A 27,308-nucleotide genomic window follows, 5' to 3' on the forward strand; every position below is an offset into this window, starting at 1 on the left:
GATGAGAACATGATTTATTTATTAGTTGTTATTGGCTTTGAATTAACTTTCAGTAACTATGATTACCATTATATTGGTGCTATCGTATATACTGTATGTTTTAATCTACATGAACTAATCAGAATGGAAACTTTAAAGATGTGTCTACGACAGTATTTGTACTATATTGTATCAATGCCTTTTTTTTTTTACAATAATTAGTAATAATATTTGAATTGACATACCAAAGCCGTATACAGTGTACAAACAGCACATACTGCTACCAGTGATCCCCAGAGGTCGATCCCGGTTGCTGTAAGAAAAGGCATTGAGAGCACAATAGATAGGATACACATTAAAATAACCCACGACACAACACCAGATTAATTGGTCATTCTGTTGCAACGTAATTGTCAACTTTTAGCTGTTTTAGAAACTTGGACCAGGTGAGAGAATTGTTTTTAATATTTTAAGAAATTCATGAAAAAACGCTTTGGACATCAATGTTTTCTACATTTTCTGATATTGCTGTTTTAAAATTTTTGAAAGCATTTCTAATTAACAAAATGCATCTCCCTCATGTATAGCTCAGATTGGTTTCCGGCTTTGGCTTTACGTTTTATCAGTTCTTCAAAGTTTGTATTATATAAAGATAAGAAGATGTGGTATGATTGCCAATGAGACAACTATGAGTATAAGTAATTGTAGGCAATCGTACGGCCTTCACCAATGAGAAAAGCCCATACCGTATAGTCAGCTATAAAAGGCCCCGACATGAAAAATGTGAAACAATTCAGTTTTATGTTCAGTTACATATAGTTTGGCCTCGATCCAGAGCGTCACTAAAGAGACATTAATTTTAAGAAATGCGCATATGGTTTGGTAAAAATGGGACCGTTAATGTTGTTTGTACCAACAGAAGTGGCACATTTCTTAGTATAAAGTAAATATTGAAAAATAACAATTTTATATTTTTTTTTAGATTTATCCAACTCTAACTAAATTGCAAAACTGTAACAATTTTTACTGTATTTCCCTTACTTAAAATGAGTACAATAAGAATTCGTACCGATTCAAGTGCTAGTTTCTATTAAAAATGTATAGCGTTTTACATCATTCGATTTTCAGAAACTATTTTTTGACGCGTCTATCTTTTTGAAAATAAAGAAACATAGAAACATATTAAACTGATGGTAACTTAAATACATAAAATAATTATTACCAAGACCATACCTGCATTCAAAGCTAAAGATGGACCGTACAATACTATCGCCATATAAATAAGCTGAAAAATTGAAATTCAAATATAAATCTTAAATGTAAGTCAATGATATCAAAAACAGATAAAGGCTTAGTTCTGGTTATCAAAATAAGGAGCATGATTACCATAGATATAGATTTTGTATTCCTTGAACAAGAAAACAAAAAACAATGTTGAAACTCCCAGATAAAAAAATAAAAAAATAAAACCAATTATAAATTATTCGGACAAAAAATCAGGATGCTCAATGTGTTTTAGTAGATATGAAATACTTTAGTAAGTGATCTTGATTTTATTACTTTGGAATCGGTATACAATGCCCCAATACAGGTACTACACATGTATCTAAACAAGTAAGATCATTAAAAGTGTTGTTAAAAAAGAGCGGGGTGTACAAAATCTGTGAAAGTATACGACAACTCTGTTTCTTACGTTGCCAGTATTTGTAGAAACTGTATGACAAGGGTTGTTAAAATTATAAATTGAGGTAATAAGTCATTTTTTGAATTGTTTACTATAAGTTAAGGAATACAATTTGACAAACTCCGAAACAGTGGTAACGTCTTCCTTGCTACACTACGCTGATAGTTTAGCGAAGCTGTTTCGGAATTTGACAATTTGATACACGTAGAGAAATGCTCAAAAGATATTTGATTACTAGTACCCCAAGTGGTGAGTTAAATGTGGAACTATATTCTATAGTGATCACTTAAGCGTCTCCCATCCGTCAGTAGAATCCATGCTAGAGAAGAGACATGTTTTGCTTTGTAGGATGTTAAAAAGAAACAGTCGTGTCCGATCAGAAGGGGGCCGTTAAATCCGATGCCTTTAGTAGGAAGATTGTTACACTCGACTCTCTGATGGTTAAACAACGTTAATAACCTTTAAAAGAGTCTATAGTTGCCTGTTGTGAGGGAACATCTTTTATCAAAAATACCCTCATTTTTCAGTGGCTGTCGAAATGCCCGCCATTCATCCTACTTTCCTGAACCAGCCTTTAGGATTTATTGTTAATGTTTTTTAGTCCTAATTTTGCACGAAATATTTCCATTGACCGTTGAGAAAATAAAAATCAAATATTGTTGAATACATGGAATCTTGTACATTTTACTACGTTCCATTGAGAAAAACCGCAATTTCCGTCCGTTTAAGAGTTGTTTTTACTCATAAAATTAGGGAACAGTACCAGTGCGTCTTAAATAGTAGTGCAGAATATGATAAAGTTTTAAGAAATTTCATGTCTCTTCAGTGATGCACGAGGCCAAGATAAGTTCGATACAATTTTGTATTGTAATTCTGCCCAGTGTCGGGACCAGGGGGACAGTCGGAGCATTGGCCCTCTTATGTTATATAAGCTTTGAATTAAGTAGATTTTTCTGATTTTTTAGGGATGCTCTTATTTGTCGGTAGATCCCCGTGACTTACCATATTGCAAATCTTGCATCCGCCACTTCTGTTTGGATAAACACTATATATAAATAGCTGATTATACGGTACGGATTTTACTCATTGTTTAAGGCCGTACGATGACATGAAATTGCGTTTATATTCGTCATTTGAACTATGGTGGATATTTGTCTCATTGAAAATAATTCCACATCTCCTTGTTTTTATACAGACGGAAATGTTTGGTGTTCTCAGTACATTTTTTTAAGATTTTTTTATACCGGGCCTCCCTTTCGGAAAATACTAGATCCACCACCGATAAAGAATCCCATAGTAAAATATATCACATTCAAGTACATATTCATGGGAACCACAGATCAAATGAACGCTATAAAATAGGGTTAAATACGGCGTTTTATTATTCCATGTATACTTATTTGTTTAATTTATTGTTGTGAAGGTTTTAATGCTGATGTTAACCAGTTTTGTTAAATGACTTCTATTATATATATATATATATAAGCCCACTGCATCGACACCAGGTAAGAATAATGGCCAGTATGACAATTGATGAACAGATGCAGACATCAGACATATTCATGACTCGCAATTACATTATAGAGTCAAACATCAAGACGCTTGCATATACCATCTGAAGATTTTTCGTAGTAAGAACGATAACTCTGGTGTAACGTTTATTAGTTCACAACTATTTTATTTCGGATTCTTTTATACAGATACATGAATGACATCAAAGCAACATACCTTGAACTTGAAATCTAATGTAGTAATTAATAGAACCTTTATTTCAAATATTACCTGTGCGAATACTCAAGCAAACCATATCAGGTAATGTTATTTCGACAGTTTGCAAAGTTAAGATTAAGTGATCATAATTTACTGATTGAAAAAGGGAGACACCTAAAAATTCCCAGAGAAAACAGGTTGTGTCAGATCTGCAATATAATCGAGGATGATAAACATTTTCTCTTGTATTACGGAAAAGACTCCACCATAAAACCAGCTTTTATTAAGAAATTGATTGAAGTAAATTGTATTGAAAATTTTAATGACCTAAATGATGATGCCGAAATGAAATTTATTCTCTGCCCATCAACACAAAAACAAGTAGAAAGCATAGGTTCCTTTATTAAGCAGTCATTAGTACTAAGGGTAGATGACTTATAATTGAATTATTAACTGTTATATATATAGTATGTATTAATTAGTTTGTTCGTTATACTTTATTATTATACATGCTTCCTTCTTGTCATTTATATTATACTATGTTTTGTTTGTTTTAGTCACAAATCATATACGTTGATTTATACGACTATAAAGTTTTGGATTAAATTAAAGAAGGCTAAGTAAGAAAGCAAGCAATTCTTACCATCATTATCATGTAGAGGATACAGGAAATTATTCGTACCAAAGTTCCAAATCTTAGATGAATATACTGGAATGTAAAACATCATAAATTGCATTTTCTTTTTAATAGTTATACATATTTTGTAACTTGCATTGTTTTCAATACAAGCAGAAGCGTTCTCGTTAATAAAGCTTCATCTAACAAGAAACGTCATAAATAACGGACTTAGCAACAGCTTTTCTAGATTAGTTCATTAGACATTATCTTAGTACAAATTTACGGTAGCCGGTTAGTTTCAGGGTGTAGTTTAATTTTAAGTCGTTATCACGACTAAGTAACTAGTTATAAAGACTAAGATAACTCATTATAACGACTAAGCTAACTCGTTATAACGATTTAGCTGACTCGTTAGAGCGAATTAACTTAATTGTGATCACGACTTAGTAACTCGTTACAATGACTAAACTAAGTGGTTATAACGAATCACCTCGTTACGTTTAATTCATTTATTTGCAATTGATTGATTATAATAATTAATTTTTTTATTTATTTAGATAAACTGTATGCACATGTATACCCTAAGGGGGCAGATGGGATACACGATATTGATCACAGGAAAACTACAAATTAAAGACATGATATACCACTAGTAGCAATATTTGAGTCTGAAAGGTCATTTTGGTCTGATCAAGTCTTAATCGACTGGATTTACTGCTAGAGAAAAACGTCAAGACTTTTTCAGACTTTCAGACGCTGTCACGATATACCGTGTTAAGTCCGTTTAGTCATGTCAAGATAAACAAGACAGATTGTTCTTGCACCCGATTAAGACTTGATCAGACCATGTTCATATCAAATCAGACTAAAGGTAAAAATGCTGTTTAGACTTTGTAAGATCGTGTTCAGTCGTGTTAAGATTTTAAATATTCGGATGCAAAACGGGCGACACTTTCTCTGTGTTTATTAGGGGTTGTTTCCCTTTCATGAATAAAATCGGAAAAGAATGGAGGGTATTCTTTTGTGGTCTTTTAATGTTATGCTGTATGTCTATTAATTAAATAACGTTTGAAAAGTTGCAATTCATTTTTTTCCGATGTTATTTCACGTAAACATTTAATTGGTTATATAAGAAAAGAATAATTGGTGTAACCGGAAAAGTGTGTAAGTCATAAAAACTTTGCAGCCGTGCTTTCTTGCATTAAGTAATTTAGTATTTATTCGTTCCGCCTGTAAAGATATAATGATTAGTAATAAATATCAAAAAATGTTCTTAAACACATTTAGGTCTGATTTAAAATAATTGTTCTTACCCATATAAAATTAGTCAAGGAAAATATATTCTAAGTATCTTATTTACTTTATATTTTTCTAATTTTTGACAGATGACAGATGTTTGGTGAAAGTTATTCACATTTCAATATACGGATTATCTGAGCATTCAACCGAAACGGACTGTCAAACACTATCTTAATAATTATAAATACCCGTGCAACGCTGTGACTGTTTTATCCATGGAAGTTATGTGAAATATGTTGCCATGTTTTATCATATATAAGGATACACCGGATAAAATTATTACATTTACAAATTGTAAAACATTATTTCAAAATAAATGCAACAAGAATGCAAGCATATTTCAAAAATCTAGGTAACAGCTTATATTTAGTATAGGTAACAATAAAACCCGATTTTGATACTTCTCTGACCTTTTTTAAGCATCAAGTCTTTTTTTAACAAGAACTAAAAAAATAAGAATAAACTATATTATAGAAAAATATAACATGGAATAAGTTATGAAACAATTGGTAAAAAGAAATGTACATAATTATACATCTAGTTTACGGTTTATATTTCTGTTTCGTAGCAGATTTGTTTTATATAGCACCCGTGTTACTTCTCATTTCAAAAACAAAATGTCAAAGTGGCTTGGTGCCTAAACGGCTTCATGGTGCTTCAAAAAATATATCCTTCTAATGATTAAAATTTAATAAATCTTCATTTATCAAGGCTAATGAACAATTTCCCAAACTGTAAAAAGAAAATATGTAATAAAAAGTAATTATTTCAAGATTTGTCTCTTATATAATCAATCAATTGTCAACAAATTATTTGTGACTTTTTGTCCTATCAAATTTGTAACTTTCTGTCCTGTGACTTTCTTTCCGCTGTCCGTTAAAAAGGACCTCCCGCACTCAGGGAGAGAAAACTGCCGAGACTACCAATGCTAATTGTTAGATAGAATAATAAGTACATCAGTCATTCTCAATTTTATATTTATATAATCAAAATATGCATGCTGGTGCTTAAAAGAACCTGTTTCAAATGTTTAATTTAAGGAATGCTCTGATTTCAAAACTTAAATCTTCCGCTGTTGCTTTCGATTGATATCATTTGCATATCATGTAATATTGTTCGCTGAACATTCAACTATCTTAGCCAAGCATATGCACTTCGGAATGCAATCTATAGAAAAAAAAATAAACCAGTTTTAAATTATGTACATTGTGCGAGTGTCGTGTTCGACTTATAATCCTTTAATCTATAAAATAGTCATCAGTTACTATTAATACAATTATACTGTTGTATTTTTGACACTTTACTCAGAAAGATGTGAATATATTTTAATTTTCTTTCAACAAAATTTCCTAATTCAATTTGCTACTCGTCTACAAAAAAAAAACACATTTATTATTTCATTTTTGCCATCGAAATTCCTGATAGATATGTTTTTTTTTTATCTATCTATCAGGTAAATATCAAAAATGAATCCAGAGTTTTTCAAGTACATTGACGGTTGTGAATTAAGGATTAGTTACTTTATGGAAAACTCATTTACCTGGATGGTAATATTATCGTTAGTCTTTCTTTTAATAATTTGATCATTTTTCCTCTTTTGCAAATTATAGATAAAGAATAAAATGAAAATTTGTTTTCGATTGCATTCAGGCAGAGAGAAACATATATTTTTTTTTATTTCAAATAATTACGGCAGATCAAGTACGGAAATGACATTATGTAGCATGATATCATATTTAATAAGTAATAATTTACAATGCCATGACATGATACAATTTAGATTGAACAAATTCTTGTTCAGATCCAGGGACACAGATGTTCAAATTCTGAAATAATATTAAATGATATGGCCATTTAAGACGTTTTGTTTATCTAAGAGGGTTTTCTTTTGTCTTTTCGTATTTTCTATGGGCCGGGAAGTTCTCGAAACTTCATTTTCCCGTCAAAAATACAAAAAAAACACTAAGTTTTATAAAATGAATTTTTAAAAAGTATTATCTGCAATGTTGCATCCACAATGCACGCTTATATATATATATTTCTTTTCTTCTAAGTTCTTCTTTTATGTTTTACTGCTACTTATATATATTATTTATATATAAATCAACGAATGGTTTAAATGTATAAATGTTATAAAGTTGTTTTTTTTTTGGCAACACAATATATTTTGTAATCAATTGATTATTCAATCTTTAAACACGTAAATGCATGCATAGAAGGCTTCCCTTAGATATGTGTTAGGTGATTTATGATTGATGTTTGCGTAATGTTCAGCAGCAAATATACCATACATTTCTGGACGAAAACAAATGATAAAAAAATAGGTAAGGTTACAAATAAAGGGGGCAGGGGGGACTCCCTTTTTTGACCGTCACGATATGGCACAATAGTGCGGAAAGTGGCGTTAAACACCCAACAATCAATCAATCAGTATTATCTTACCAATGTATCAAGATTGTTTTGTAACAAACGAAAAGTTTTCTGTTTTTATTAACACCACTGGGCTTCCACTTGAAATTCCCACGGAAGTTTATGGTCTTTACTTTAGTCTTGTGTTGTCATCCGTATCAATACAGAGTTAATCCAAATTGGAAGTGAGATTCAAAAACGTCTCGGATAAGTTAGAGATATATCTATGCCAGAACAGTAGTATTAAATATACAATATTAATATTGCACACAATTTTGTATACGTATTTCTAAAATAACGAAAAGGCTTCATAAGCATATGCGTGCCTTAGTTGTATGATATTGTTGGAATATATTTCTATTTTGACAATCGTATGAATGTGATCTGTGTTAAATCTGGTGATGAATCAGTGGTCAGGGATTGTGACAGTGATCTTCCGTGTGAATTGGATTTGCAAATTTGAAAATAGTGTATTTGTTAATTCCTGTTCTCTAAGATGCCGTATTTTGTAAGTAATAAGCATCTGTCAGATGACATGTTTAAGACAAGATAAGACATGCAACTCTCGATATGTGTCGCGATGGTCTATTAATGATCATATATGTGTTAATTGATTGTAATCAGTGGGAATCCTTTAACATGTTAACTATCAGCAAGGATTTGTATAGTTTTAAATCCTTGCTATCAGCAAGACACTTGGTTTTAAAGAGAAAGAAAAATTATATTTAAATATGCAATTACTTGGGCTGTAGTAGAAAGAATTCACGACTAACTATGTCAAAAAAGTTCATAGTTTAATTTTCATTTGGCATAATTACAAATCTTTCTTTCAAAAGAATCTTCTTTGTCCTTTTTGATTATGTAAAAAAAAATCTGATAAAAGGTATTTACTATCTGTTTTATACGCCTCTGAAACCGTAAACGATTGACTTTACAATGGTAATTATGAGGTCATAAGTAAAGGTAATTTTTCAGTCCTGAGTTGCAAGTAAATGGCACAAAGTCCCACGCCTGACCGTCACATAATTGATAGGACAAAAATTCACAATTAAATAGTAAAACTGTTTACTATCGTTTGAATATATTAGAGAAACTTAAATTATTGAAGTACTTTCTTTTTATCACATAAATTCATTATACAGCTTGGGATATTGTTCGTTAGAATTGATAAATGAAGACTTATCAAATTTTATTCATGCAAAGGATATATTTCTTGGTACCATAAAGCCAGTCAAGTAATAACAAATTTTCGCAGCCTATTTTCTAAATAATCACTAGATCATTATGAATTCTTTTACCGTGAATTAATTTTGTTTACAAAGTTGTTTATACTTATAATTATTAATGTTCAAGAAAACACAAACTATTACTATGAAATAAGTTTTTCACATTGTAAATCAGAGCCAAACTATCTCTAACCTGACTTTTTTCTGGTACCATCTTCGTGTCCGGGGCTTTTATGTCCTACATTTGAAATGTATCATCTTAATTCAACAAATGGATATATTGGCTTATAAATAAAAAGATGTGGTATGATGAAAACTTTCCGTCAATTGAAAGAACAAAATACGAGGATGTTATCAACAGTTACTATAGGACACTGTACGTCATTCAACAATGAGTAAACCCAGTTATACATGTTATAAAATGCCCCGGTATGAAAAAATGAGAAATCATTTAAAAGAGAAAAACAATGGCCTGATTTATGTTCTAACATAGTTAAAAAAAAACCCACTAAAATCGCAACTAGTTAAAATAGCGGTGTTTTTTTTTTCTAATCTTAAAAAATCCATTTTTCGATTTTGAGACGCTTTTCAGAAGATTTGGGTAAAAAAGACTAAACCTGTGAATTTTAGAAAGTCGATTTGATAAGTTTTGACAATTTTAAGGCTACAATAATTTTAAAGAGGTAAATTAAAAGGCAATCTCACGTTTTTTCTTCTTTTTAACTAGTGTGAAATACATACAGGTTGGTATAGTTCCTATTTTTCGAAATATTTGCCTACTTCGTGTCAATTTTCGCTGTATCTGTATAACCGTTAGATAATGATGTTTATTCTTAACATAAACCCATATTGAAAAGAAAAGATGGGAGTAATATGCAAAAACCAGACACAATACAATTTCATATGAAACTCAGTCATAAATTTCGAAAACATATGCCGCGCGGGTATGGATCTAAATTTTTCAATAAAGTATAGAGCTTCATCTTCACATGTGTATTCGGGATCGTTTTCCGCCTTCCTCAGGCAAGTTTAAAAAGCAATTCATATTGATGAAGATAACAAATGTTTTCATATATATTAACCTGCAAAATCGCTAAATAAGTTCATGAAAAAACATTATAGGTCTGCTATATACAACTTTTTATACAGCCATTGTATGAGGGTTCTTTGAATTTTAGACATAAACAAAACATGTCTATCCAAAATAATTTTGTAATCACATAGCCCGGTAAGCAGAAAGGCAAAATAGATTTTCAAAAATATTTAATATGCACTCATGTGGGACGATCATTTTTATATAGACACCAACAGGAGGCGAATTGGAACTTAGATGATTAACTGTGAAAAAAAGGCATAGGATAGCAAATTTACGTACCAAAAATAAGATGTGTGGCATAAACTTAAACAAACCAGAGTTAAGTTCTTTTCTAGAACTTGTCTGTTTTGTATTTTCTTTTATGCACGTTCTGTTAATCTATACTGAGATTCAAAAGGGGGAGGGTTGAGACCTACAAAAGTAAGTTTAACTCAAACTCATTTCAATATACATGTACTAGTACCTGTCAAAATTTGGGGACCTCGTAAGTAGTTGTCGTATGTCATATCTTATTTGTTTTCGTTATTTGGAGAATGTTTGTGTTTATAACAGACCTTAAGAAAAATAAGAAGATGGGGTATTATTGTCAATATTAGAAAACAATGCACCAGAGACTGAAAAACGAGGATGTAAGCAAACGCCACATAGTTTTTTTTTTAAAATTCACATTGAACGTATAGACTCTGGGCGATTTAGATCCTGACATTTTTATAAAGGCATGTCTATTGTTGAGTATTTAAGTTGCCCTGTAAGAGCCTGTCTTTTGGAGAAGGCTATATTTTGCTCTCTAGATGTCTAAGTTATTTATGTGCATGGTTGGGTTACTATCTCATTCACCAGAAGTTCATGACTTCTGCATTTACTTATACCCCACATCTACCTTCATTCATAGAAAAAGTATGGTCTGATAGAAATGATTACACTGATATTGAAAAGCAAAGTAATATTATTTTTGAAATATCAGAAAAACTGTTGCACATATCAAATGATATGTCAAAGAGAGTGCCCAACTGTTTTTGAATTTATTATTATAATTTAACTGTTGAATAAGTATTTTTTTTTTTATATCATCGGACATTTGAATGTTCTAGATGCACAATTAACATATTGGATAGAAAATAAAAGGATATGGAGTAAATGTACATGGGACACAATACATAGAAAACATAGAAAATTATCAATGAATAGTGCTTTTATTCCTGTTCTACATCTTGACAGTTGATGTAGGGTCTTCAACAATGAACGAATCATTCCAATATTTCAACATTAAAAATTTTAGTTAAATCTCTCGTGCACACTAGACATGCTAGACGGGGCTATATATGTTCATGTATAAACATCCCTAAGTACAGAAGTTGACGGAGTTATACGTTAAGTGTACATTAAACTTTTAGTACTGTCAAATGATATTCAAAATCAGCATGAATGTCGGTCTACATCTTTCATTAATTGAATAGCTGGCAGATGATAAAACAGCGGGTGGTTATTGTTTAAATTCACACCTTAATATGGTTAGATAAGAACACAATAAACGATACTTGTACATAGCTTTTTCCTTCCAATAAAAAAATTATGTATTATACATAATAAGTGTTTACGAGAAAAAAAAACAATTAAATCATTAATGTAACTTTTCCCGAACACTACAAAACTTAAATAGCAATACACAAATGCTTTGCATTTCAAGTTAATTAATTCATCATTCAACTTTTAGTACATCATTTCAAATTCACATTGTTTCCTTTGTCATTAGGTGTGTACTGCAAATAAGCTCTTTGTAATTCATCAGCAATTTTCTAATCATACAAAATGTGTTTAAGTTCTATCTATATATCTAAATTCCCCGGATAATGTTTAAAATTTCAACAATTTTTAATCGGGACTAAAATTCAATTTAACAAATCATTAGGGACACCACTTTTAAATAACATAAAATATTTTTTTTTACATCAAAATAAAGATAAATCTAATAACTTTTTCACCTGCCATGGCAATAGTTTATGATTGTACAAATAAAATATTGACAAATCATTTTGAAGCAACTGTCATGTTTTTTCCATATACAACAATGTTAAATTTTATCAGTCCAGAAGTGCTCCCTTGTTATTCACTGATAACGTTACCCCCGCTGAGCTGTCCCTGATTTTTGTGTATGTGTATGGACTTCTAGCCAAAATAATTGCATGCATCCGTCCGTTTGGAACAAATCTTAATTTAAGTAGATTGATGCATACGGGTCCAGTATTACAAGCCTTGACGGAATTTAGATAAATTCTGAAATTGAATCTATCTCCGTTTTCCTCTCAGTTTCTGTCATTCATCATATTTGGGTATTTTTCTAATAATCGAAATTAAGTTTTGCGTAAAACATTTTCGTATCACACTCCATGCGTGCAGTGTGATACTAGAAATATCTCTACATGCAAGAAATATATAACAGGCAAAGATCATAAGAGAAACTGTATTAAAATGCAGTGAAAGTGAGTTTTTTTTTCCTTCATAATCGTAAAAATGCACAACGCATAAAGTAAATTTAACAACATAAAACAATTCCTAAACAACTTCAAAATATCGTATAACGTGTATAATCTAATTTTATTCAAAACACTGAATAACATGATTTTCATAAGCAATAAGGATAATCCAAACAATTTTGTTAATTGGATAATTCACGGCTGAGTAAATGTGTAATCAGTGACACGTGCCCTCATTGTTTTAAAAATGATAAATATCTCTCGGAGTTTGTTTTTAAAATCTACCAAAATTTACCACTGAAATAAACAGCTTGCAACGAATACAAACATACTTTACAAGTCATGATATAATGACATTCGTCACCGATATCACTTGAGCCGCGGTGATGATCAAGTCTGTCTTAAACAGGTTTTATTGTTATAATTTTATGAAATTATAATGAATATATAGAAGAGAATTACGGTATAGGTTTTGCTCATTGTTGAAGGCCGTACGATGACCTATAGTTCTTAATTTCTGTGTAATTTGGTCTCTTTTGGAGAGTTTTCTCATTGGCAATCATACCACATCTCGATCTTTTTTATATTTACAGTTAGACTTCAATCCCCCCCCCCCTCCCCCCCATTTTCTTGAAACTCCTGATAGAGTTGAAGATTATAAATAGATAGCTTACATATGCAACTTTTCTTTCAAAAAAAAATACAAAAAATACATTCTTGTCCAGATGTATATGTCGGCAGCTAGGAGCTTATTCTCAATGTTTTGAATCTGAGCTATTCAGAAAGCTATTATAGTTCTTATTTTAGTTTTAAATACTTTATGAATGCTCCGCAAAGATAAAGCAAAATTTGCATTTAATACGAAATTTGATTAAGCGTGTTGCATTCGAAGTGATCAGACTACCGCTAGGCCATTTCAACTCAATATATAAAATATCCTTGCATCGGTAAAACTATGAATCGGCTTTGACCAAACTATAAGAATTTAAGGCTGCTCTGCTTTTACAATAATTGTTTACACTCTGCATGTTATCATTTCACTGAATATCAAGTAATATTTGTTGATGGACGGTTGATGAGTCACAGAAAAGACACGTGACAAGTAAACTGTTAACATCAAAATGATTTTTTTTTATCAGTTTCACTATATACATACGGGATATCATACATTCTATATGAGGGTTTCTACGTGGTAACTTTTCCCCGGGTTAATGCACGGTATTGTGAAATGTTTTTCACAATTGAATTTATAGAATTAACTTTTTTAAGATTCATTTTCCTATGTATCAAGATCAGCGGCGGATCCAGGATTTTGGAAAGTGGGGGCGAAGTATGGAATCTTTTGCCGAGCGTAGCGAGGCGAAAAAAAATTTGACCTTTTTTTGGTTAAAAAACATAAAATAAGTGTAAAATGCACTAATTCAACGGCTCCTAATGTGGGGCATGTATATTCTTACAGTTAAAGTGTAAGGGTTAGACATTTTTGATGCCGTATTCTCCCCATTAAATGTCTATCATAAAATGATTGGATGGATCCAAAGCTATGTACCAATATATTTGATGTGGGATTTGTCAGTAAAAAATGGACATGGAAAAATTATCGTTTGTTGTATGGTTAGTTAGAATAACCTCACAGATTTCTTGTTGTAAACAAGATATACGGACATTCAATGAAATTTACAATACGAACGACACGAAGAAAGACAAAAAAACAATTTTTATCCAAAACGCCCTCTACGCCCCCCTCTGAATCCGCCACTAACAGATAGCTTTCTATTACCAGTTTTATGGCATTGCAACACCACTGCATGGGCATCCAATTAAAATTTAAATATTCATTTTGCTACATAAGCGTTGTCATCCGTATCAATAAATTGTAAATCAAAATTTGAGGTGAGTATTAATAACGTCTAGGATAAGTGTGGGATTTGTCTGTTGATGTGAATACACAAAATTTAGCTAAATTTGTATTATCTAAATTAATGAAAAGGCCAGCTAGTTTATGTTTAAAATGATATTGTTGGAATGGATTTATAGCATGAACATTGTTTGTGACAGAGATTTTCCGTTGACTTGGACTGCGAATTTGAAAATAATATATTTGTCAATTCACATTCTAAAAGATGACATATTTTGTAAGTACTTTAACCTTTTAATCTAATTATGGTATCTTTGAGATGACCAGTTACTTACAACTGTCACGTGTACATGTTCAAGGCTCGTGCCGCTGAAACAGGTCACCTTTCAAGTTTGAAAATATTTGAATAGGTCGGGAAAACTATCAGAAATATATATGATAAAATCAGTAAAGTTCCCACAACTTCTTTGGTAAACTTTCTTGCTGTTCCCGGGTGTGTTTTAATCGAAAAATATTCTCTCTTTTCAATTTGACACTATGGTATTCCACCCTTATATATACATTGTACACCACATAAAACCTAAACAATCCAAGTGCACTTGTAAATTAAATGATGAAAGTAACATTGAATTGCGTGTAAGAATAAGAATAAGAATATTTTATTTCCAATTAAAGGGCCCTATAAAGAGCTTTCATCACATTACATACAAGTACATAAGATTAGACATAAATTAGAGACATATAAGAAAACAACACCGTTTAATACTATTAAAAATGCTATAAAAGGCCAGGACAGAACCAGATAATACAATTCACATCTTTGAAATATACCATTCAAAATCATATACCACTCAAAATATGTGTATTTGTGGCTTATTTGCATTTATTATCTTTGAACTTCTCCTTCTCTCAAGATTTTTAGATACATACGTTCCCAAACATTTATACATATACAAATTTTCTTGTGTAAATAGCCATGAAGACTTTGAAAAATTGTCTTAAGATTGAAAATTATTACAAGTTAGGGAAATTTCAGTGAAAAAACTCATTTCTGTTATCAACATATACATGTAGTGGACATTCAGTCACAAAGTGTATCTCATCTTCAACTTTATTTAATGTACAGTATAAACATTTTCTAGACTTGTTAACATTTTCTAAGTATATATAGTATAGATTTGATTTGGCAATCTTCATTTAGAGACCTTTGTGATTTATGCAATTTCATTTATGGATTACTAGCATAAAGAATTACATGCACTTTATATATAAATGACATATTTTCTACATTAAAATAAAATTGAGAATGGAAATTAAAAGCCTATTTCAAAAACATAAAAAGGATTTTTATTTGTAACTTTAAAAATCCTCGAAAAAAACTTTGTAATTGAAAGTTTCTTTAATATATTCTACATGTATACGGAAGTGTGTTCATACCAATTGTGTTCGCTTAATACCGAACCCGCGTAGCCTTAAAAATTAAGACATTACACGATCAAAACATTAAAATTTTGTTTATTACAGATATTTTATAATATCCACTGTTGAATGCACAATGTCCCTATCCAAGAGAACCGTCTACTATTAGAGGTGGGACGACAGCCTAGATGTCGTGTGCAAAAATAATAATCACTTGGTACGATTTCAGCTTGCGTTTTGCAATTTTAAATAGTATAGATCGATTTGTACGTGTTTTAAAATCAAATAAACTCTACTGCATTCCTGGAAAATATAGCAAGTTTCACATAGAAAACCTTCATTGATGATCGAAAATCACTTTGATATATATATATATATATATATATATATATATATATATATATATATACAAGTCTAAATTGAAAACAACGTTCAAACCTATGATTGTGTTGGATAAAAACCGCAATTTTTATACGTGTGCATGCAAAATAAATTTCTTGTTAGAGGGGCCTAAATACAGCACAAACAACATTTTCCAAAAGACCAAAAAAGTGAAAAAGTATATTTTAACAAAACGCATTTGACTAACAGGTCGAACAACAAATGTTCTTAAACCCTGCTCACTGCCATTGGCGATTGCCAAATAAACGGATCACCGATGTAATAAATGGATCTTAATTATAAATTAAATACTAAACACAAAACAATAAACTTGCGGAAAAGATGGTATACCGCAAACAAAAGGTGCAAAGGTTTTTGTACACCATATCCGGATTTCGACAATTAATGTCTCTTCAGTGATGTTAGGAATCGAAACGGTATTTGGAAAGCCATATAATATTTGTCACTTCTTTTTGGTAAATTGTATCTTTGAAGATCATATTCCGTAATAACCGGAATTCTATTCGATGTCTATAAACATACCAGGCAAAAGTTTTTGTTAATATTTCGTTAGATCGCCAGTAGAAATCATTGAAATTTATAACAATTAAAGAATATTGTTCATACACACGACATCCATTATTATGTCTGCATCCGTTGCTGCATACTTACGACGCTAAAAACGACGATTTTCAAGTAAAATGTCCAAATATATTTGTCAAATACGTGAGAAAAAACGTAACCCTAGGACATAAAAACTTTTTTTGTGTGTATTTTGATTAAATTCAAGATAAAATAAACACCTGAACAAGCATGTAATAAAAAAGCTTATTTAAAAATGAGTGTTATTTTTGTATTGGTCGACTTCGTTCTCTAGTTCTCGTTTGTGTTTTTTTTATGTACAGATAAATGAAGAATGAGTACAATATATCTGATTTTGTAACAAATAATTTTCTTTCGTATTTATTGACACGTGCATTGTGAGGTTAATTTAATTTAAATAATTAAAGAAATAAATAAAGTTTGACGAATACGAATACATACGACTACTTTATTTCTCATAAAACTACAATTACATAGTTATAGAGAACATACATAAATATAACTATAAGGTACAATTATTACATGCATGTGCGAACAATACAAATGAAATTAACTTGGAGGACTGAACTTTGATAAATTTACATAGTTTTTCTAATATCACAATATTTGATGAATTAAACAGTTGATCAAATTTATAGATATTAGGGTTTGACAAACAGTATTTGGGTAAACATTTCTTTCTTTCCAACTTAAATGTTCCACAATTCATAATGTAATGGTACTCGTCACCAATGTCGTTTGAGTCACAGAGACGGCAGATTCTGTCTTCTCTCGGTAAACCCTGCCACCTTCCAGACTCAATCGGCAAGTGGTGACTTCCACATCTATATTTGCAAAATGTATGAATAAATTTGTAAGGCAAAGAGGAAAAATATTTTTCAAATACATGACAAATAATTGTACATAAAGTATTTTTTGGTAATATTAATATTTAGGCTCTTTCTGTCAGTAAACGAGTCCGGCTAAACAAAAGACAGATAATACAAAACTGCCTGTATGACATTATTAGTAACAACACGGACTCTGCTTGTAAAAACTGTGTGATAGTGGTTTCAGTTCGTAACATAAGTCCACGGTGGTAGTCAGGGACTGTTTTACAACGGGAACGGTGAAATCGATGACATCCAAAACCTGTGATTTTAAAAACTTGGAACAAATATAGGAATCTTAAGCCCTGCAATCAGCCAATTATTGTACAACTAAATAAAGTCTTTGACTTATTTTTACCTATAATGGTTTACTTTTACAAATTGTGACTTTGATGGAGAGTTGTCTCATTGGCACTCATACCACATCTTCTTATATCTATCTATACTGTTACTTCGCTTCCATATTGAGCAAACGGCAGTGTAAATATTTTGTGTGTGTGTGACGGTAAACGGACAGAAAGTCACAGGACAAAAAGTCACAGGACATAAAGTCACAAATTTGATAGGACAAAAAGTCACAGGACAAAAAGTCACAAATAATTTGTTGACAATTTTTTGAATATATAAGAGAAAGATCTTGAAATATTTTCTTTTTATTACATATATTCATTTTTAAGTTTAGGAAATTGTTCATAAGCCTTGATAAATGAAAATTTATTAAATTTTAATCATGCAAAGGATATATTTCTTGGCACAATGAAGCCATTTAAGTACCAAGCCACTTTGACATTTTGTTTTCATAACAATTATTTGATCATTATTGATATTTATTGAATAAATTTTAATTACAAAGTTGCTTCATATATAAAAGTTCAAGAAAAAACAAAAAAAATATTTTTTAAATTAGTGTTTCCTTGTTAAAAGAGAAATAATCTCAAAACTGAATTGTGACTTTTTGTCCTGTGACTTTTTGTCCGTGACTTTTTGTCTGTGACTTTTTGACTTGTGACTTTCTGTCCTACATGTACATTCGTGTGTGACACATAGTTATCAGCCTTTGGTAGTTGTTGGTGTATATAATACAGGTTATAATCTTCCAAATTTCTTTCCTTATATTTTATGCATCAAATAAAAAGTAGTACATGTTTGAAAATTTAGGTGATGAAATTTAAGGTAAAGTAGTGATTAAGTTCAAATTAAAAAGATAAAACACTTGTATGACTGAAGCTTTCAAACTAAATTGTAGACCCCAACCCGCAAAATAGAATGGTTCACATTTTGAGTTAGAGCTGTTAGACTGCTCTATAATTTCGGTACGTCTAAACACTGCTAAGGAGTCTTTAATGCACTAAGGACGTATACTATGCCACTAAGGACTAGAAGGGGTTCTGTTACACTGATGTATTATGTTTACATATTAAGTTAGATATTGATATTTTGATAATTTGTCTCAAAAGTAGTACACTGCACTGTGAGCATCTTTTTTGAGATAGAGCACGCGCGATTTTATTATTTAAAAAAAAATGCTATACGAAATATCTAGGATCAGTTCATTTGTACTCGCTACACAAAAGGAGAAAAGATTGGTGCGTCTCTCTTTTTGTCGAGTTACCAAAGTTCGTAAAATAAAATTATATTTTCCGACAAAGCACATATATATTGTATATGTTATTCCAACACTTACATTTTTCTTATTCTTTTAATTGTGTGGCTATTTAATGACCATTTTTATTTAAAGCCTGGATTTTCATCCTTCATTCTTAAGTACGTTTGAATTTCTACATAGATCACACTTAATTAATAAAAGTTTTGTGTTAAACGTCAATGACAAAGCAACCAATCCACAAAAAAAGACATCTAGAGGACACATAGAGATCTTTCGTCTGGCAGCACGTATAAACCACAGTTATCGTAAATTATATAAAAGTACAAAATCGAAATATAAAAAAAAACATTATTTTTTTTAAGACAAAACAGAGAAAAGAACTGATAGGTCCGGGTGATCCATGCGTCTATATATAGCTAGCTCCCGTTATGTTTCGATTTATTCAAAATTCATGTTAATTAAATTTAAGTTAATTTTAAATATTATACCACACGAAACCTACACTGGTGGGTTCCATGTCATAAACCCACAGTTCGTCCTGAACATGCATGAAATATTTGCCACTGGACTTTAAGCAACCAACAATCAATCACAATTCACAACTTATAGTATATATAGTTGTGAAATACAATATGTATGTATAGTGATACAATTTTGCCAAATAAATAGAATACAAATACACACCATTTTATATAACTGACACATTTTAAAGGAATACTCTCTAAACTATATAAGTAGAGGAGCGAAAAGTTTCTTATGAATACTAAACAAACTTCCGAACTGTACGTGTTTTTTAATGGTTTGCCATGCAGCGCTCAAATATTTTGCATTATCTTTTGGTATAGTGTTTAGAAATATATAATATTGTAAGAACCTTAAACTACACATACTAAGCTATAATAGATTCAGATTCATTATTTTATTGAATATAAAACATAGCATATATTAAAACTGACGGTCAAACATCAACAGCTTAATTACTAATACGTATACATAAATTCATTAATACTTTATCAACTTTTAGCCCTACGGCACCTTTTTATTAAGAATCATGAGTGTAATTGTAAAATAGTACTTTCTTACGTTATGGATCATTGATTTTGTTACCTGTTGACCCGGATGATTACTAGCACGTGCCATTGAACTCAATCATTTTAACTAAAACGGAAAATTTTAAATTTACGCCATACACTAAGTACTATATATATATATATATATATATTATATGGGTTAGAAAATAAATATAAGGATACGGGTAACATTGTTTGAATGAAAATCTTAATATGGTGGTACTTTATTTATAGTTTAACACTGTCTCGACACAGACTGAATGCAGTATCATGATCAGCTTCATGTACTATGGCGACCTTGGTGGTGTTTAGACACACCACTATTTAAAATAAATTATTGTTTAATAATATAAAATTATATTATACAGTAAAAAGCTATGGTAATAAAAGCTTTTCCAAGTTTAATAGAGTAACTCGCATGAAAATAAAAAAAAACCAGCTCCAACGGTAATAGTAAACTAGGAAATATCAACAGAAAACGAATTAAACCAACTGACATAAAACAAAAATACGCATGTTTTAATTTGCATCCGCTTCATTTCTGTGGATTGTCTCATTGGCAATTATACCACATCTCCTTATTTTTTTAGGTTACGTTTAAGATTTTCCGTTACTAATTTTCAAATACGAAAAACATTTTCACACAGGGTTCACAACATTTTTAGGTTAAATGTATGGCAATCATTTTTGTAAGTATACAATTAACATACGTCCTTGCATTTAATAAGTATATAAATAAATAAACTAACATTTATTAAAAAAATAAGCAACATATATAGACGAATAATTTATTAGTTCCTCAACAAAACAACAACAGAAATAAAGAACTTCTACAGAGGATTTAATCTTTAATTACTTTTTATTTATTCGAGAGATATATTTTAAATTCTAATAAATATATATATTAATCTAAAATGCATTATCAAGCAGAAGGGGCGTAACTCGTAGTATCATACCGGCATACTGAACGGATCTAAACATGGTCTGACAATTTTGAACGTTAATTTTGAGATTTGGTCTGTTTTGGTCTGACACCGTCATAACGGATCTTAACAGCTTGCTAGAAGATTCAGTCTTGTTTATCTTAACATGCCTTAACGGACTGATTTACCTAATGAGACTATCGATCGGAACGGCGTCTTGACGTTTTTCTCCAGCGGTAAATCCAGTCGATTAAGATATGATCAGACCAAAATGACCGTTTCAGACTGAAATCGTGCTTCTAGTGTACATAAGTACAAATCATGCAAATCTCGATTCCACTCTCCTCAGTGACCATGACTGTTTAATGAATATAATAGCATGCTACAAAACTGACGGACATGAAAGACATGCAACTAATTTATCAAAGTTATCCATATCATCTATTTTTGAATAAGTGTTTTTAATTTTCTGTAAAAGATCGAGTCTCAAGTTTTCATATTTTTTTGTACATTAAAATAAGAAATATTTCTCATCATCTATTTTATTTAAACAACAATGTTGACAACCAATAAAGACTTAGTAACTTGTGATACAGAGCAAGCTCAGTCGTTATAACGAGTTACTACGTCATGATAACGAGTTACTAAGTCATGATAACGAGTTACCTTTCACATAATAACTAGTAACTATATCGAGATTACGACTTAAAATTAAACTACACCCTGACGTTAACCGGCTTCCGTACACATGTACTTATTATTACGTATTGTAGAGTTTTAAATTAACAGATGTGTATAGACTATTGCAGTAAGGTGACAATGACCTTTACTCGAAACACTTTAATATTTACATGTACATTTTAAACTAACCATTACCTTGTAATGAGAAATAAAATTTAAATTATATTTTTTGTGAATTATATTGAATATTTCTTACTTCCAAATACATTTTACTTTCAACCTAACAGTTCTTATGCTATCAATTTTAAGCCACTGAAAATATTTAACGCACCTATCTTCTATCTTCTGTCTTCTGTCTTCTACCTGAAGACAATTTTGACTTATTACTGCAAAGTATGGGAGTCATTAAGACCCCCCCCCCCCCCCCCCCCAGTTTTGATGGAAATACAGACTACTAGTATTTGGGTAAATATTTTGCATTTATGACAAGATGGAGATTTTGAAAACTTGTACTACTTTCTGATTTCAGAGCGCATGGTATTTCAGTTGTAATTGATGCTGCTCAATAGAGATGATGTTTTCTGTATACGAATATTCATCTCTAAGTACAGCTTTTGTACTTGAAATTGGCAACATTTGAGTACAAATGAAAATAGTTTAACCAGAATAGGTAAACAGCGTTAACTCTAGACACACAAATGTCTGCGACAGATTATCCTTTACCAAAGTACACCTTCTCCTGAGGTAGCGAGCGTTCTATTTACATTTACAACTGAATATTTTGTTAATTTTGATGGCAAAATGATTTATTTTTCATTTCTGTGAATCAAGTTTCGAAATTATAAAAGTTACAGCGACAGAATAAACCGTGATATGCCTAGAATTTGTTGCTAGAAATTCGGTACCATACGTATTATTTGTTAATTTGTAAATTACAGATACTAATTCAATGGAAATTTCAGTACCAAATACTGAAAAAGCATGCGGTTTTGTTTTTAAATATTATTTCATGATTTAAATCCACTACCTGTATACTTTTAATTATTGATTGTTTCTTGTGAATATTTCAAGATAATTTACTAGGTGGTAATTTAAACTCACTGATAATAGAACCCAATTAATGAAACAACTGTAATTTTGAAAAGACGTCTTTAACAATAGTTTAAATAATAGACACAATTGATAACCGTTGAATCGTTTTATAAAAAGTTAAACACTCGCCCTCCGGTTTCGTGGTATCTTTTTAACGAACCAAAGCTTATCCATTGCATCTAAATTATTTAACCCATTTCTCTGACGTCAGTCTATTGTTCTTACAGTAGATTGTTTTTTCAAGAATCCACTGACCACTTCGTTAACTTAAGATAACTTATTTTTATACTTTAAACTTTTAACTTACGATTTGTTATCCTCTCAAAAACGAGTGGCATATGAAGGGTTCGAACTCGCGCGTATTTTCTTCATAATCAGTAGAGTCTTCAGTCTATGCATGATACCACTATACCACGAGTGCTGACATAAATCAATATTTAAATTACACTCATAAAGCGCACAACTGTCAATACATGTCAATAAACTGTATGTCTGTCTCAGAGATAATTCGCTTTTGTTATCTAATAAAATATATGTACTATGTCTGGATTTGTTCATGTTCTTTTCAAATTTATTTAAATTGTTTTATTTTGGGCGTTTTTTTTTAAGGAAGATTATGTTCTACATTTGAACGTTCTTGATTATAGTTATATAGCAGTATGGAAATATCTCAAAACAGAGTTTATTCACGATGTCAGGTTTGAACATTGGTCGATTTTCAACATCGTTATAATGAACCGATGGGTCTTTATACGATTGTGGCTATTACACACTAGTTCTAAACACTAGAGAATCAAGGAATTGTATATATTAGTGCAATTCTTTGATAAAATAAACATTCATATGCCCATTACACTTGTCACTTTTAACGTACAAGGACTTTTCCTTTTTATCATAGCAAATACTTACTTATGGTTTTAGTCTTATAATGATATCGTACTATCAATATTTTTTTCTTTGTTTGATTATAAATGGTCCAAATATACATCACGTCAACATGGAACGGACTCCAATTTGAATAAAGTGTGATATATAAGCTCCGACCGTAAAACTACTTCTTTGATTGTAAAACCAGAAACAAAATCATCGCCTTTAAATGAAAATGAAGTATATAATACCTCTAAGATTAAAACAATATTTTTGTTGAGAAAAAAATTACAATGAAAAAATTTCAATTCGGGTACAAGGTTTGAACTTGGCACTGTTAATGTCACAGTTATGTTTTTCGGTACCAACGACTAGACGATCACGGCTATGAACAGCTTGAATGTAAAAGTAAAAAATTTACATAATTATACATTGTACATCTGTAGCAAGAGCAATTCTGCTGGAGATTCAAAATGCGTACCACAGATAATACTAGTTTGTTGACTGGTTTACGATGGATGCCAAATGTAATAACGTTAAAAATAATCTAAACTTAATGAAAGGGAAACAGTTTAAAAAAAAATTCATGTATAATTGTTCAAAAAAGACCTTAAGCAATTATTTTATTTATTTCGGAAAGCATCATTAACTGGAGCATCATGAAATTGTAGTATTATGGCAACTACGCTAAATATATGTATTTGACTTAGTACGGTTAAATTGTAGACAATTCTTAATCAGCTGTCAACAATAGCTGATTGCTAAATACTATATATGTAAATTTCAAAGGTTTCTAAATTTTGGTAATTACAATTTTTTAACTATTCAAAAAAAGATAAATAAATTCTGTATATTTATATATGTCTTTTTGAATAAATCATAAATACCAAAATCTATATAATTTAAATACTTTGTAATGATAAAGCATTAAATGAAATATAAATATACAAGTATGAAATCTGGTAATAAAAAGGGGAGCTAACAACCCATTTAAGTTATTATTAAACGTATGTTAACTTAAATATAGACGTGAACCGTGCGGATATAATCATTTCCAGCTGTTATAAAATAAAAAAGACAAAATACGAAATTATTTTTATGAAATTCCGTTGATTCATTGTCAAAACATAAAACAGACAGTCGTTTTACTAGAAATGGGTTAAGCTAGAGAATTGATAAGAAGTAGTGGATTCGGAAACGATAATCAACTTGCGACTAAAGTCGCTCGTTGATTATCGTTTACGAATCCACTACTTCTTATCAATTCTCTACTACGTAACTACTGGTGTATGGAGAATACCGTTTAATATGTTTGCAGAATATACCTGATAATTTACAAATGTAAACATATACTTTAAGAAAAGAATCAAACTGTATTAAAAAATATATGTCAAATCTAATTTGGTCTGTTTAATATAGTTCAATATAATAAGTATAATAAGTTTAGGATAAGTAACCTCGGACATACAACTTCATAACTGTTGAACTGGTCATAAGTATCTAATTTGGTCAGTTTGGCATGGTTCGATAAACATTCTCATAAATAACCTATCATATAATATGTAAACAACAATACTTTATTGTTTTACACTCCACAGTGCTACTCAGTATATTCTTTATCCATCGTATACGCCATCACGTTTTAAGCTGCGTGGCAGTCGTTTGTGATTGTGGGAAGTGACGAGAGGGGAGTGGTTTACACTTGTTTCGAATCAAACCAAAAATTTCAAACATGGGGGAGCGTTGGTTTGAATTTGTGCCGAATCAAACTAAAGATTTCAAACATTTTCTTTAGCACGAGTCATTTAGGGCTTATAGCAGACTGGTCGTTTCGGAGCAAAACCAATCAACAATCCACAAAGTTCTTTTTTTTATTTTTTAGCAGAAGGTTTACAGGAATGTTCTTATTCCAGTAAAAGCGTGTGTATGTTTTTTTTTTTTATCTCATTATAAAATGGTATTTCTTTTTTCTAACCTACACGCGAGTTTCTTAAAATCAAAATAATTAAACAACCTTTGTGAGCACGCTCACATACCCCATGCCCCCTCATTGGCACTGGGCAAACAAAATCTGGCCAGATTCTTAAGTTCAAAGACTCACATCTCCAACAAAAGTCAACCGATAAAAATTTCTTGTGGATATGATCATTTGCATACATTCATACTACATTTGCATTTTATGTCATCATTAACTACAAAGTTTCATAAAATTCACTTGTTTGGTTTCAGAGGAGTTGGGATGACAAACATTTCCAGTAGTATATTTAGACCAAAATTCTAAATTCTAAGAGGCATAACTCCTAGAAAAGAATTGAATCATAATATCTTGTTGATATGCACACTCACATAGTATGTCCTTATTATCTACAAAGTTTCGTGAAATTCTGTTGTGTGGATTCAGAGGGGTTGTGATGACAAGATCAGGACTTCCGGAAGGACGAACTGAAGGAATGTCGGACTGACGGACGGACGGGTCAAAAACATTTGTTGCGTGGGGTATAATAAATACAAAATTATTTAAACTGAATTCTGATAAAAAAAGAATACAACATGCACATACCTCAAAAACACTGGTAATTCCAAGATTGTAGAAAACTGGGATGAAAATAGTATTCGACAAAATGACAGAGATCAGAAACCCCAAAACGATAAACCAGTACATGGTATTGTACCGGTACATCTCTGCTGGAGTTCCTAACAATGTTATGGCTGAAATAAAACTGGACATCAAAGAAAGTGCTACTGGAAAAACAGACATGTTACGTCCGGCCAGGAGAAATTCATTCTCACTCTTCTTTTTTCTGTCTTTTATGGCATAAAACAGTCCAATAGTAGCAGACAATCCTAACGTTATACCAAACACAACATAGTCATAGGTATGGAAGTACACTGAGGTACCAGTCTCAAAATTATACAAATAAGTTCTGTTCCACATCTTGCTGTTAAAATATACTATCCAGAATTTTGTATCCTAGCTTTTAATAACCTAACACATCAATAATTTGGCTCGCACACCTAACTAGTGAATGTATCTCTATGCATATTCTTTTTTAAATGTCTGCGTATATTTCAATATAAAACAAGTGACAACAAGGGACACCGACTTAACAGATGTGAACCGATGCATGGAAAACAGTATGTTGTAGATGTGTTTGATCGCTATGTGAACATTTAATAACTGATATTTTTTCTTCCTTTAAAAAGTAAATACAAAATTAAATTTTAGATACTAACTTTTCGGTTATAATGTCTAAATGAAAAAAACTCTTAAGGTCAAGGAACAGTAAATGGGCTATGTCACAGATATTGCTAAAATTTTGCATACAACCTTAAATTGGGTCGTTGAAATAAAACTGAAAATCGACAAAAATAATGCATTAATCTCTATTTGATATTTTTGTATGAAGCGCGGAAGCACAAACAAACATTCGAATATTGTATTT

General features: G+C 30.9%; 1 protein-coding gene across 1 annotated transcript in view; it reads right to left on the reverse strand.

Moving 5' to 3' along the window:
* Positions 1 to 26,978, reverse strand: part of LOC127708971 (sodium-coupled monocarboxylate transporter 1-like) — a 41,438-nt gene extending 14,460 nt beyond the window's left edge. Inside the window, exons 1-4 of the mRNA XM_052214203.1 lie at positions 26,426 to 26,978; positions 4,017 to 4,082; positions 1,213 to 1,264; positions 225 to 292 (exon numbers count right to left, since the gene is read on the reverse strand). Coding sequence (XP_052070163.1) covers positions 225 to 292; positions 1,213 to 1,264; positions 4,017 to 4,082; positions 26,426 to 26,800 — 561 coding nt within the window. The 5' untranslated portion in view covers positions 26,801 to 26,978. The remainder of the gene's footprint in view (positions 1 to 224; positions 293 to 1,212; positions 1,265 to 4,016; positions 4,083 to 26,425) is intronic.
* Positions 26,979 to 27,308: the final 330 nt, after the last annotated feature.

Source organism: Mytilus californianus, unplaced genomic scaffold (genome assembly GCF_021869535.1).
Source record: "Mytilus californianus isolate M0D057914Y unplaced genomic scaffold, xbMytCali1.0.p SCAF_7, whole genome shotgun sequence".
NCBI classification, from domain to species: domain Eukaryota; kingdom Metazoa; phylum Mollusca; class Bivalvia; order Mytilida; family Mytilidae; genus Mytilus; species Mytilus californianus.